The following is a 15,072-nucleotide window of genomic DNA, read 5'->3' as shown; positions in this document are numbered from 1 at the left end:
ACACCCAGGGGTCGTTGAGGAGGTTCCTGGAGGTTCCCAGCAAAAAGATGAATAATTTAGTTTAACTATAATTCCATTCATAAGTAACACAATGACAGAATGTATTACTCTTTGTCATGGGTTTCAAACAGTTTCTGTAAAACATCTATAAGTAAAAATATTGTCGGATGGGAGACCCTGGGACAAAATCTTATCAAACTTGGGTCCGTGGTCTAAATTGAATCAGTTTAGGAGTTCTTGATATAAAAGGTTTGAGAACCACTGTCTTAACCAATACATTAATGTAAAAACAGTCAAGTAAATTACTTACAGGTAAAAATTCTCCATGCAATCCTACTTATGTTCATAAATTTTATCAGTAAAATGTATTTGTCAAGAGTAAAAATATTAATTCTGCATAAAAGTGGCTCCTGTGACTGATTTATTATTATATATGACATTATTAGGTTGTTAACATTGATGCATCAATGTATAAGCAGCATTTTGCTATTGTAGATGCTTTAGGTGGAGCTAGCTTTATACACAGTTAGGTATCTTAGCCTGGTAGTTGCCCACTTAGTGATCAAAACGAAGTGTGTATCCTGCATTGCTTTGGGGCAGAGGAACAATCATTGCATTTGCTGAAGTGAGTTGGACCCTCGAGGGTTTTCCGGAAGCAGTGGGTTCTGTTAATGGCCTCTTATGCTGGAAGTTGTGGTTGTTGGTTGAGTGATCACAACCTTCACTCAATACTCCCATTCCATGTGAGCTGTAGTCTTTCCTGTGGTCACAAAGTAAACGTTGTTTGTTATGAAGGTCATGAAGGTTTCAGTTTTATATAGCAACTGCTATAATGGATGTCAGTTTTGTCTTAGAATATGGAAAGAAAAACCCAGGAACACGCTTCAGTGTTTTCAATGAGCGATTGCACTGAGTTACAGGAGCTAGTGGAACAGAGGCTAACCTGGAAGTGGACATGATGTCAGCTCTGCGTTGCTCGGCCTCGTCTCCAACACGACGAGTCCAGACAACCAGTGGAGACTCCAGAAGATCGCTGCACTAGGCCAAGAAATTAATGAACAAAAGAATTGTTTTTATGTAAATACAACACTGTGCAAAGGTTTTAGGCTCAAAAAGTATCGTGGAGATGCTTTCAAAAATAATGGCATGAATATTTCTTACATTTTAAATATGGGCACAATTTGGCCAATAAGTTGTTCCAAACATGTTGGAGAACGTCTTATTGCTCCTCTGTGGATTTACACTGCCTCCGTTCTTTCACTTCAGGAATTCCCAGACTCTCTCACTGATGTTGACATCTGGGCTCTGTGGGAGACAGACCATCTGCTCCAGGACTCCTTGTTCGAGCTCGTTGCTGAAGATAGTGCTTTGTGACTCTGTTCTGCTGCAGAATGAATTTAGAATCCATCAGATGGAACTGAGTGATGGATAAGAATCTAAACATCTGAAGAGCCTAAAGTTTCATGGCAATACAAGGAATAACTGGCGTTGCCATCCCTCGAGCCATGTGGTTAGAACAGAAAAACAAACAAGTAAAATGATGTACACTGAAAACAAAACAAAAAAAACAAAAAAAAATTTTTTAATTAATTAATAATAATTAATCTGAGCACAAAAAGTTAGGTCTGCATGCTTTTCTGGCATGCTAAATTAAAAAAAAAAAAAATCAATCAATCAACTGGTAAACAGCCTAACAGAATCATTTTGCATGCAATGGATATTTGACCCTGTTCATCACATTATTTTCCATTTCCTCTTCACCACATCACACTGCTCTCAATTTAACAACTTCATTTTGCACAGATGCCACTGCCCACATTGTTATCAACGGGTTACACTGGGTTAATTATAAGAAATAGCATGTGTTTCTTTATCAGAATATCTCTTTAAATTGCCAAATACAGCTCATACATCCTGTTCCTCTTGGGTGTGTTATTTCCTGTGTCAGTTTGGCAGATGTAAGTGTATTTCACGGAGTCATAAACTCTGCGTCTTCGCTTGTGGAGTTTTATCCTTTGAAGCATGGGGAGCAGGGTGGACCTGTTACTGTGGGCCTGGATCGTCCTGGACTCGGGGGTGTGCTCAGTCGTACTGCCAGAAATCACAGATGGGAAGTTCATTGATGAATGTGTGAGGGAACACAACAGGGCGCGGTCATCTGTCAATCCACCTGCAAGTGACATGCTGTACATGGTAGGCAGAACAACCCCTTTGATTTTTCACTACTTATTCTTCTTACTATCTTAAACGAGAATTACCACCTACGTGTATCCTTCTGCCAACAACCCTACTTCATAATAACATCACAATCTCCCCTTCTTCAGCTACAGCATTGAATAATGGACAGAAGTGTTTTTGCAGAACATATTTGACATCGTCACAGTAAAGTTGACCTTTGACCTTTTGGATAAAAAAATCAAAGTCCTCACTTCATTGTATCCTCATAGACATTTGAGTTTAATTGTGTCATAATTAGTGAATGAATTTGTAAGTTATTGTTTTGTGAGGTCACAGTGTGACAGAATGAAATGTCCTCTTAGGGTTCCTGCTATATTGCATTCACAAGAACATGAGGTCACAGTGACCTTGCCCTTTGACTTTTGACCACCAATATCTAATTAGTTCGTCCTTGAGTCCAAGTGAGTGTTTGTGCCAAATTTAAAGAAGTTCTGTCAAGGACTACTGAAATATCGCATCCATGAGAATAGGACAGACAACCTGAAAACAATACACCTTTGGTCCTGGCTGTCACCGGCACAGAGGCACAAAAATCAACACTAACCTGTTCACAGAGAGGAAATACACTCTGCTGTTCAACTTTCCTTTGTTATTTACACTTTTGTGAGCATCCCAAAGTAAATCCCATTCGCTTCCATCATATTGGAATGGCAGAGAGTGGACGAAATTTCAAAACCTGGACAAACAAAACCAAAACTCTTTGCACGGCTGGATGCCAAAAGGAGTAAGTGAGATAATATATTTGTCCTGTGAATGAAAACCAGTTCTTTTTTTAATGTGGGTGAAGCAATCATTTTAAAAACCTCTATTAAAAAAAAAGATGGGCTCGTTATAAAGGGCTGTTGCTTCATATTTTCTGTCTCTGCTGCTCCAGACGTGGGACGAGGCTTTGGCCATTACTGCAAGAGCGTGGGCAAAGCACTGTGTGTTTGACCACAACCCTCGCCTCAAAGATGTCAGCAGTGTGCACCCCACTTTCTCGTCGGTAGGAGAGAACATATGGACAGGCTACCCACCGTCATCATTTGACGCGACAAAAGCCATAAAAAAATGGGTGGATGAAAAAGCAGACTACAACTATGAAAGGAACACTTGCAGTAAAGTCTGTGGCCACTACACGCAGGTATGTGCACTTTTTTTACTGTTAATGAAAATGTACTTATTCTCCGCTTTTCCCTCTTTGTTTTGAAATCACAAAAGCTTTAAGAGCGGAGGGTCAGTAAAAAAGAGGAACCTTTTAACTTGCACAATTGAACCCTTTTGTTGTTTCCAGGTTGTTTGGGGAAGCAGCTACAAGGTTGGTTGTGCCGCTGAGCTGTGCCCCAATGGTGTCAAATACTTCAATAACAGAGAGGGTGTCGTTTTTGTCTGCAACTATGCTACAGCGTAAGTTGAACACATCAACAAATAAGACCTACGGCTCTGAGTTTATGACTCAGAGTTGTCGGTGAACTGATGATAAAACTGATGTTACACAAAGGTGTCACAAGGGGGGGGGCAAAGATATCCAGCAGTGATGCTTCAATATTTCAGGTCACTTTAAGTCAAGATTCATGTGAAAAACAGGAAGTGGTATAAAACCATATGTATCTACCACATCCCCCAACAAGGCACAGTCAACCACTCAGTGAGTCTGGCTCAACCAATCACATACACATACTAACCCCAACAATGACTGTGTCCTACTCACAATTACTTACCTAATTAAAAATCTGATATATCTTAATCAGCAGTATCACAGAGCTCCACTGCTGTCCTTTATTGTGACTCAGTCCCACACACACCATCCTGCTGCTGTAAATAGTACAGCACTAAATGTGTAATAATCCACTGTTGAAAATAGTCCTCAACAAACGTAGGATTTACACCCTTGGGTGCCCCAAACATTGTTAGTTTTGGTCTTTTCACGGACTTTATTGACACTAAGAAACATAGAATGATGCAAATCTTTTCCTTTAAGCTACATTTTTTAGATCACTACATCTCAAAGCAAACACACCACAGGTACCTGAATTTTCTATATTTGAAAAATAATGTAACACCAGCAGTAAGGAGATAAGAAGCTGAAAGGTTCAGGGCAAAGATGAGCTGCTACCTGCCACATGGGAGAGTGATTCAGCTGGTGGTTTCTTGTGCAGGGGCAACACCAACAGAAGGAGACCATATGAAACTAAAGGGGCAGCCTGCTCTGGATGTGAAGGCACCTGTAGTGACAGTCTCTGCCGTGAGTATTCAGTCCCATTTTTGCTGATGCGAACAATCCTTCCTTTCCTTTAGATTCAGTCTTTAAAAAAAGAAAACACTAAAACTACTTTTGTCATTTTTCACCTATAAAAAAAAAAAGGTTGTGGTTGCATTGCATTCGCATTGTTACCTACACTGGTTTTTAACAAGTCACTTTACAAAAGCCGGAGAAAAGACTGAGACATTTTTCCCTAAAGATCATGAGTTATCTGCTCAAGCTGAGGGCAAAACAAGAAAAGCACAACTTGTGGCATTTCATTCATTTCTCCTGTTAATGTTCTTGCAGGTGACCAAAAACGAGATTCACAGCAAAGTAAGTGTGACGCATTTAAAGCAGAAAACACAGTTTGAAGCAGAGATATAATCCAGCACAGTTTGAAAATAAATGGAAATAAAATTGTTTCAACTTCTATTGTGTTTCCAGGATACAGCTGGACCCCATACTGGGACCCGACCCCAGACCGGGACCCATCCCTGGATGCCACACATACTGGTTCCAGCTATGTGACCATTCTGGTTGTGCGGCCCGTCGGCCTCATCTTCACCTTCATCACGGCATATGCAGTCCACCACTATTACCCTGATGTCTTCTGCTATGAGTAGATCCTCTGTTTGGACCTGAACAACATGGACCTGTTCAGCCAGCGTTAAGATGAAGATGAGATCAGATCATCTTCGATTATTCAACTCCATCAACATTTTTTTAAAAACAAATGACTGAATGATTTTTTTATTTTACTGCATGGCAGTAAGATTACTACTAACCCAAACTAAAATAAACTAAATTTATATAGAAAATGTCTTTAGTTTTTGTCTTTGTCACTTTATTTCACACATCAGCCTGATATTTTGGGTAGATATGAAATCTATCTTCCAGTTTTATAGCTGCGTCACTCCTCTCACTGCACGACCAGTACATGTGCACTTTAAAGGTCCAAAACCTTCACTGTATTAATGATGTCTAGTAAATTATTGTTAATTAACTGCAACGTTGTGCCAGAGCTGCAGCTGTTTTTTCACGTTTTTCCTCACAGTCTCGCCCTGGATCTCACACAGACGCAGAGTTACACACATTTTGCATTTAAAGCTGCACCTTGTGTTGACTTTTTGCATGTTTGTGCCCATATTTACACTCATTTTATGTTCTGTTGTAGTTGCATTCTTCTGGTTAATGACACTAACACACTGACTGACACAAATCTTTTATCACCGTCTTTTGTGTATGGTTGTTCATTTGTCCTCAGTGAATACTTTTTTCTGACCTTTCTGAATCTCGCCATATTACAAAAAAAACTAACTGAAGCTAATAAAGCTAAACTAAAACTGAGCATTTTCAAACAATAAAAACTAAACAAACCTGCTTTAAAACAAATTAAAACGAATGAAAATCCAAAACTATCGTAACCGTGGTACCAACACAAAGGTACAGCTCTGCAATGAAATTACTGTGTACCTCTGCAATGAAGGTGCTGGGCAAAATGTTGCAACTACATGTAATGTGGGCCAACGGTACAAGTATAAGGTTGTATTCTGAATCTGATTCAGTCACACATCAGTGTTTATGAGGGAGAAAAATATATTTTTCAATATATAAATACTGATCATACAAAATCCGGACGATCTGAATCCATAAAAAGCGACAGACGAGAGGGAAATCTACTGCTGCTCAACACGCTTGGTCTCCAGATAGAGCAGAATATACAGCAGAAAACAAACAGGAACAAAAGTAGTTCAATAAAAACATCCGGGGCAGCTTGTATTGGAATTGGTTTTGATCCACAGTCTGACGTCCCATCTTCCCACGTGCTTACAGAGTCTTTACTGTCACATTACAACAGCGGAGGCGTCAGTCTGTGGTTAGCCTTTGGTTTTGTTCTTCTTCTTCTTCTTGTCTGTGGTGCTGGTGGGAGGAGCTGGGATGACTGGTGGAGCCCCCAGTTTCTTGGTTTTGGCTTTTCTCACTTTGTCCTTGATGGCGTCGATGTCCAGCTTTCCATCTGCAGGAGCTGTGACAAAGGCAACACGGGTGGGATGTGGGTTAGTTGTATTATTACAGAGCACAGTTTCAGACGTATTTACTTTGTTTTGTCACTTCATTACCTTTAGCGGTCTTCTTCATCAAAGGCTTCTCTTTAGGAGGAATGAAAGCTTTGTTCCGCTCTTCCTGCTTCTTGGTCAGAGCCTCTCCTTGTTTGACCTGAGAAAGAGGAAGAGTCACATTCATCACTGCTCAGAAAATGACCAACTCTTTTAGTATTTATTCTGCAGATTTTGGAAATGTCAGACTTTTATAATGCTCCCTGGAATTAGATCATCAACTATCTGCTAGCTTCAAAGAGAAAAGAAGGCAAAGATGTGCTCCGCTGGGGTCAAAACAAGAAAGTGCATTTAGTGAAAATTTGAAGTTTGTTAACTTTGAGTTGAGGGAAATTGAGTTTCTTGCTCCAGAAACAGAGATCACTTTAAAGTGATAGTTTGGTTCAGTTTTTTTAGTAGATTCAGATCAGTGCGGATCAGAAGCTGAGTGATGAGCTGCTGTGCACGGGGCCAACCTCAAAAACGTATTTTAGCCACTTTAAAAAATGGCCACAGAAAAAAAAAAACTAATATAAAGTTGAAGTTTATCCTTTATTTTGAATATCTTCACCAGCCCTTTCCTTTGGAACTATCTTCTCTCAACCATTAAACTACTGTATTCCTACACACATGTGCACCTACAGTACACACCGTATTACTCCGCAGATCAGCTGTTTGAGCCGGACAGAGCTAAGCGTAGTTGTGCTTGTACGTAGGAATATGGTAGTTCAGCAGTCCAGAAAATGTAGTTCCAAAGGAAAGGGCTGTTTGACGGCAGATAAAGTGGTGAAAACATTCAAGATATATCATAGACTTAACTGACATTAGCTTTTCTCTGTGTACATCTTACTGAAGTGTCTAAAACACGGTTTTGCAGATGTTCCTGTCCACAGCAGCTCATCACTCAGCTTCAGGACCGCTGCTCCTGCTGCTTCTCTAAACTGAGAGCGAGCTGATCTGAATCTACTGCAGGTAACACACTGACCAGAGATAACTACATCACACACCCCCACATCAAATAACTCCAACTATCAGAAGTGTTTGTAGAAGTTTATGTCAGGAGAAGATCAGAGAGTAAAATCTCTACACTGTGTTTTTATAACAGACTCCGTGTCTGTCAGTTCGTCTGCACTGAAACATTAATCACTGCAAAGTAAAAAGCTTTAGAAACATTTCTCATGTTGTGATTGGTCGCACTGATGATATGTTCCTGTCATAGTTAAAACAGACTAACATTTACAAACTGGACTAAATGTAGTTTAAAAAAGCGAGTTTGTGAATGAAGGCTGCATATAGTCCTGATGTTGGTGGTGCTTTTCAACCACCAAGATCATGAGGCTGTTACTGAGTCAGACAATGATCTATCATAGATCTACAGACTTGTGTCTCATCTGTAGTGTCATCTTCTGCTGCAGAACTTTGTTCTCGTCAGGTCACAGCTGAATAACTGGATTTTAGCATTTAATGGATCAAACAGTTGGATTCCAGCAGTCAATCATCCATTAACAATAATCAAGTCAGCTGAATAATGAATAAAATGTAATCATGTTCACTTATTGACTCTTTCCTCCAACTGTCACCGTTTCTGTTTTTTACTAATAAATGAGAATCTCCCACACTGATGTTTCTGGCTCCACTGGAGGCTCTGCTCTTTATTTACTCACTGCCATGGGGAACTGTAGCATAATAACTCTGATCATCTGATTAGGATCAAAGTCTGTCTAAGCCATTTTCTGGACCAGGCCCCTGGTCTGAAGACAGCTGGACTTGGCTGCTGTAGTATCGGTCATGTGACCAGTCGCTGTGACTGAATCAGACTCACCTTAATCTCCTCCATCTTCTTCCTCTTTTTCACACTTTCACGCAGGAAGAATTCTCCTGTGGCCAGCTCTTTGTCAACCTACAAACATCAGTTACAATCAGTGTTAAAATAAGTTTGTTTTAAATGTCTCGATATACAGATTCGTCCTCAGCCTCAATAACAAGGAACTTTCCTTTAGGTTGTGTTATTAGTTAGTTACATTAAATTCCATCTTTTAATCATAATAACCTTTAAAATACCTGATGTGTTTTTTTTTTATAATACAACACAAAGTTTCTCTGACCAAGTGTGAATGACTAAAACTGTCCATAGACAATGTTGAGGCAGTTACACAGACATTTAGTTTGAAACAAACTTCTGCTGACCTTGCTCTCTGGCTGTGCTGGCGGGAACGGCGTGTACTCCTTCTTCACGCTCTTCTTCTTGGGCTCTTTGCGCTTGGCCAGGTTCTTGTGGCGGAACTTGGGCAGGAAGCGTTCCCAGCTCTGCACCCGCAGGTCGGGGTCTTTGGACAGCTCCCGTTTGATCATCAGCGTCTGAACAGTCAGAGGACGGAGAAACAGGTGGGGGTGGAGCGGGAGAAATAAAAGCCGTAAAAATATGACACGTTGATGGTGATGCACTGTCGCACTAAAGACCCCGTCTGCACTAACAAGTAGTTTCTTTACTGCTGGCTCTCACTACTGAAGTGCTTTCATTTAGTGTGAATAGTAAGATTATTATTGGGAGCTTTGACACTTTAAGTATAACCAACTCTGCATTCATTTATCAACTTATCATCTTAAACTGTTTCTCAACCTCTTAAACTGTCAACTGATAAAACTGCTGCCGGGAGACATTTACAACCATTTCCTCTGACAGAGTTAAAGCAGCAGGGAAACAGCTGCTACCAGGCTCTCCAGAGGTCTGGACTACGAAGCGGGATTTGAGGTTATCGAGGTCACTTCAGGTTTAACTCTGGGTTTTCAGTCGTACGACGGTGGTTCACTTGTTACCAGGGTAAATTACCATGGTAACTTATGCTGAACTCCTAACCCGCTCCGGTGCAGGTTAACTATGAGGATCAGATCAAAACCTGTCAAGAGTCAAACTACTGGCCAATCAGATCACTGGAAGAACAGAGTCATCTTTCCTACAGGATCCTGACAGGGACAAAAGAGTTTACAATAAAGTGATCAATAATAACGAGCACCAGATATAGAATTATAAAAAGCAGTGGAATAGTTTTGCTGTTTGAGTCTTTCCATGTGTCCATCATCATCATGCACTTATAATACACACACACACACACGTGTACATATATACATATATATATATATATATGTGTGTGTGTGTGTGTATTGTAAGTGCATGATGATATATATATATATATATATATATATATATAGGTACAGGTAAACCCAGGGTTAACTGCGCCAGTTGATGACCTGCTTTGTTAAAAGTTATCCTGGGTGTGTTGAACTTGCTTTGTAGTACAGGCCTCAGGTCACATGTGGGAGCATGTTGTGGTCGACAAAACACAGTTGACAATTATTGTTCCAATTAAACGTGACGACCTGTTTCCAGCAGTCTGGGAACTGGCTCCCAGGGGCCCGATACAGCAGGAGCCACGACTCCGATGTGAGAAAAAGTGTTTCCATTTCACTTTTGCAAAATATTGTTTTGTTGAAGTCTGAAAAACCCGAAACGCAAGTGTTTACGTTGTTTTTTATGACTTTTGACACATTGCATGGATGCAATAGATTGTCTCGAAACAAATCATGGTGAAGGAAAACAGGCCTGAAAACATCAATTCATTTGTTTCTGAAGTTTAAAAAAAAAAAAACTCAGTTGATGCTTTATAATTCAGTAGTTTGTTTGTGAGCATAGAGGTTAGACTTAATGTAAAATACTGAAGACGAGCAGTGTCTCTGGACATCATGCAGTCTACCTGCAGCAAGACTCTGTTCTCTAGCAGCTCAGTGCTGTTTGTAGAGACTGATCACTAACTGTACCTCAGACTGATGATCCTAACCTGTGTCATTTATCAAACATGTCAGACACTATGGCTGCTCCACAGTGTTGCTGAAACAGATTTAAAACGATTGTGTCTGGTTCAGATTGTTAGTCATTAAACTAGGACCTGAAACAGAACAAGTGCCTCTGTCATGCCCTCAGCTCCAGGTTGAGCCAACCTTGGCGTCCAAACCCAGAGAGATTCAGTTCAGTCAGGAGATCGAGAACAAGGATGGAAAACATCTTCATTGGGCAAGAAGCAGTCTGTCCAGTACTACAGCTGTGGACTGACACAAACCTCCAACCAGCCGGGTTTCTGTCATTTCGAACGTACCTTGATGTTGTAGATGGGGTGGATGTTCTTCATGGTGTCCATCACCACTTTGCGTACCTGCACAACAGAGGAGACATAAAAAAAATAAATAAATAAAATGCTTACGGTGGCCCTGAGAGCTCAACACACGAAAACGAGAAGAAAAACAAGCAAATACAGAAACGTGCTGCAAGTAGCACGGACGACAACAGAAGTGCTTCCAGTGTTTCTTTGAGAATGTGCATAAAAACATGTGGATGGACTCCGACCTGCAGGCTGTGCACTTTGATGCTGAGTAATACAACAAGCTCACAACCTCGCCTGGTGAGATAGCCAGTTAGCCAGATAGCATGTGTAGCATTGTTAGCTAAATAAAGATAGAATAAGATAAGACTTAAAATGTCTCTGACAACACAATAAAAACATAATCTGTGTCTAATATTTAAAGTAGCGGCTCGATAGTCGATTAATACATTGATTTTAATGTTGTTCTAGCTGAGTGGTTCTCAAAGTGAGGTCCGGGGACACCGAGGGGCCCTTGAGGGCGTTCCTGGGTGTCCCCAGAAAAAAGGGGAATCATTTATTTTCTCTACAGTTCCATCCATAAATAACACAGTGACAGACTGTGTGACTATTTCGGTCAAACACCTTCTGTAATAAAACATCTCAAAGCAAAAATCTTATCAGATGGGGTCTGTGGTCTAATTTGTGTCAGTTTAGGGTCCCTGATGTGAAAAAGTTGGAGAACCACTGTTGTAGCTAACAGGAGATAACCAGTTGTATAATAATAATGAACTGAGTTTTAATCATTTCTTATTATTGTTTGATTCATACATTTTACATAATTTATTAATTTGATTATTTAGTTCATAATCATTTATTTATTTCGTTCTGAGCTTTTTGGGCCTCTGTACCCACGAGCTCTTCTCTCTTTGCTGCCGGCTCCTGTTGCTATTTGCTGCTGCAAACACCCACATTTCCCAACAGGGCTCATTAGAGTTTGGCCTCACCTCTATCTGAGCTCAACAGAGCCTAATTAAACCTGAGGGGAGTTTGTAACACACACACACACACACACACACACACACACACACACACACACACACACACACACGATGTGTTCTGAGATGTTAATGAAATATTTTCATAAGTTCATTTTTCAACTTGTGGTCACTCTTGGTTCATGATCACCTGCTGCAGGTCTGTGTCTCTGAAGTTCTTACCTCCTTCAGGCCGTTGTAGGGCCCCAGGGCCGACACCGTGTTGCCCTGCACCATCACATAGCAGTTGGTTAACAGCTCTAACGCCTGGAGGGAAGAGACAAGATGGTCCATTAACAGTGTTACATTGTTCCACAAGCACTCGGATACTGTGGCTGATCAGAGGCGATGCTGCCACCCGGAGGCATTTACAACAAAATGCAGCATCATGACAACAGACACCGACACGGTCCAGTGAACAAACCCAGTAAACACAACACTGAGGCTTTGTTCCCTCCACCAAGGACATTATGTTTTTACTGGATCTGTTTGTTTGTCAGCGGGATCACACAAAGAGTGCTGAAGGAATTCGCACTGACCCTGGTGGAGGGACGGGCTGCAGCAGATCTGCATCATTTACTATCAATCTTCTTTCTTTCTATGAATGTTCTGGTGTATGTTTTTTGACATTACTGGAGGTCTGCACAGTTCAGTTCAGATTCATTTCTCTCATATTATTTAGGTTTAAAATTTATGATGATTCAGAAAGCTCACCTTTAGGGTGGAGCCCTTGGGGCCGATCAGCCGCTGTCTTCTCTTCACAAATCGCTCTCTGTTCCTAACCAGGGTCCCGATTTTGATGATGTCACACGCCATGTCATCCTGTAATATCCGCACAGCCTGGAAGAAAAAAAACACATATGAACAGGCAGTTAAACAACCTGATAATCAGAAACCAGCACTGATGCTACTGCTGTCGTCAAGCACCAAGAATCTGTCAAAGAAAAGCAGCACAAAACAAAATCTATACATGCCATGCGCTGCGTAATATCCAGGGGAAGTATGAACAAGAGAGTCAATCGCAAACCTACACGACAGCAGTGTCCTCCTGTATGTGAGCACACATATCAGTACCTGTTCAAATGGGACACTCCTGGCCAGCAGCTTGATGAGATCTCTGGCTCTGACGATGGCGTACGGGTCAAAGGTTTTCTTAGTGGTGCAGACCGTAATGCTGCCCTCTATCAGGTCCAGAGAGGCTTTTATGTTCTGAGAGAAACATAAATCAACATCACACAGGACTGAAACAACATGAAACAAACACACAACCAGTACCTGAACTACGCACAGCACAGGCCTGCAACGGACTCTGATGAGGACAGAGGGTACTGACATAATCCTCCCAGGTTCAGGTCTATTTTTATTTCCACACTCAAATGTGGTGAGGTCAGGATTAAAATATAAACATTATTAAAAGGTTAAATGTTACTTTTCAGACTTAATTTCAATTTCTCAACTAAATTGATTTCAAAGACTTCTAAACATTTGCCTGAGTCCTCTTTCATCCCGCATGGCACAAAAACTAGAATTTAAATGTCTTTAACTTTTGTTGAGTAAAACTTAAGTCAACAATAATCACATGACTAAGCTCAGACTAAAATATTATATATCGATCGTTATAAGCGACCAATGAAAATCAAATTCTTAGTGCATGTAAAGGCATTTTGTCCAATACAACTGATTTCGTTTCTGAAGGTTTGTGGTGTGTCTTCATCTAATAGTGGTTCAGGGAAAACAGTGAACTTACTGCCTCTCCACAAGCCTTCTCCACTAGCGGCCAGCACTCTTTCAGGTAGGCTTCTCTGTACTTGGGGAAGAGAGTGGCGAAGCTGCTCTCCTCCAGGAGACCACGGGGGTTGTCGTCTCTGGTGAACCCCGGCTCCTTCCATCCATCGGGAACAGTCAGGAGATCAGATTCATCCACTGTAAGACACAGACATCAGAACCATCCTCCCTGTGACTCAGACACTGTGTCCTCCATAATAATGTCAGCAGCATTAATCAATACACTATTGTATAGGTCCTGAGAATCCAGCACCCTGTTATACTGCACTGCGGTCATTCAGTACAGAGCGCTGCAGCTTTCCGACAAACACTTGAGAAGATTTGGAGGAGATTGATTTAAAGCAGTTATTGTGCACATGGTCCATGTTTACTTTTTGAAATGCTAAAACCAACAATAACCACAAAGCCGAACAACCTGGAGAGTCTAAACTGTTTATTTCCTGTCGTTTACCTTCGGGAGTAATTGATAAAAACATGCAGCAGATGTTTAGACAGCTCGTTTGTTAGCTTAACGTGCACTCCTGCGTGCTTTCCAACCCACATGACAACAAACGAATTAGCCGAAAATATTCAGCCACGTCTCACAGAGAATATATGTCTCGGTGTCAGGTAAGTGCCTCCACCTCAGGAGAATCAATAACTCACCTTGGTTTTTAGTCTTTTTCGATTTTTTCCCTGTTTGTGCTTCACTCACGCCGTCTCCCGTCGTGGAGGACGCCATTATTGCCCGGAAGTGACGCGCATACCTTCTTCTTCGTGTGACTTTGCGCTGCATGGTTGGTACTGAACTACTGCACCGCATTGCTGCCACCTATTGATGTGGCAGCAATGCGGTGGCAGCTAATGAAGGCTGAAAGTAGGATTTTAAAGGTCGTGAGTTTTCCGCAATTTACTCAACACAAAAAAATTAATCTGATACTTCAGATACAATAATTATAAGTATTTGTCCCTTTATTGATATTTATTCAATAAAATGTTATATTTTATTCCCGTTATGATGGTCAGCACAGCCCACCACCAATGATAATATGCATTTCAGTCTTTGATAGCACTGCAGTTTGCTATATGGACCTACATTTTTATCATTTATTTGTTCTCTGCTTTAATTTCAGAAACAATATGTACATTTCAGTAACTACTGGAAAAACAGAGGTGCTCTTTTTGACCTTTAGTGTATATTCCATGATTTCAGTCTTGCTAGTCTATGCCTATGAAATAGTCCTTTACCACTACTTGTGCATTCCCCCTAATGATCGATAAATATATTTTTTTTAAAAAGTAAATAAATAAATAAAAAATCTTAACAAAAAGAATCGTCTCCATCAAAATAATAATTGTGGTGCCATCTGCATGATCCTGTTGTGTAATTTTCAAATTGCTGCGAGCTTACTGCTCTTCTCACGTTGAGCTTTATTGTTTAATGTGGAGTGCTACGACTGCATCCACCTACTGGAGGTGATTCATGAGAGAAAAAAAAAAGAAAAATTAAAATAATTTTCATAAGAATTCTGTCATTTCTGCCATGTGTAGTAGTGAACTGTCTGAAGTACTGACATAAA

At 40.7% G+C, this 15,072-nt stretch overlaps 2 protein-coding genes across 2 annotated transcripts; one reads left to right on the top strand and one right to left on the bottom strand.

Moving 5' to 3' along the window:
- Positions 1 to 1,930: 1,930 nt before the first annotated feature.
- Positions 1,931 to 5,279, top strand: glipr1a (GLI pathogenesis-related 1a). Its single transcript, XM_023408735.2, has 6 exons — positions 1,931 to 2,193; positions 3,113 to 3,361; positions 3,512 to 3,624; positions 4,377 to 4,462; positions 4,769 to 4,795; positions 4,907 to 5,279. The coding sequence occupies exons 1-6, from the start codon at positions 2,023 to 2,025 to the stop codon at positions 5,083 to 5,085; spliced, it is 825 nt and encodes a 274-aa protein (XP_023264503.1). The 5' UTR covers positions 1,931 to 2,022; the 3' UTR covers positions 5,086 to 5,279.
- A 761-nt stretch (positions 5,280 to 6,040) lies between these two features.
- Positions 6,041 to 14,296, bottom strand: krr1 (KRR1 small subunit processome component homolog). Its single transcript, XM_023408734.2, has 10 exons — positions 14,159 to 14,296; positions 13,476 to 13,651; positions 12,803 to 12,937; positions 12,443 to 12,568; positions 11,912 to 11,995; positions 10,710 to 10,766; positions 8,746 to 8,916; positions 8,381 to 8,458; positions 6,583 to 6,679; positions 6,041 to 6,488 (listed from the first exon to the last, which is right to left on the bottom strand). Exons 1-10 carry the CDS (start codon positions 14,286 to 14,288, stop codon positions 6,340 to 6,342), a joined length of 1,203 nt encoding a protein of 400 aa, XP_023264502.2. The 5' UTR covers positions 14,289 to 14,296; the 3' UTR covers positions 6,041 to 6,339.
- Positions 14,297 to 15,072: the final 776 nt, after the last annotated feature.

This window comes from Seriola lalandi, unplaced genomic scaffold (genome assembly GCF_002814215.2).
Source record: "Seriola lalandi dorsalis isolate HSWRI2012SDOR001 ecotype SW California unplaced genomic scaffold, Sedor1 jcf7180002054371, whole genome shotgun sequence".
NCBI lineage: Eukaryota > Metazoa > Chordata > Actinopteri > Carangiformes > Carangidae > Seriola > Seriola lalandi.
Note: the sequence above shows the minus strand (reverse complement) of the source record. Positions and strands in the feature narration are given on the sequence as shown.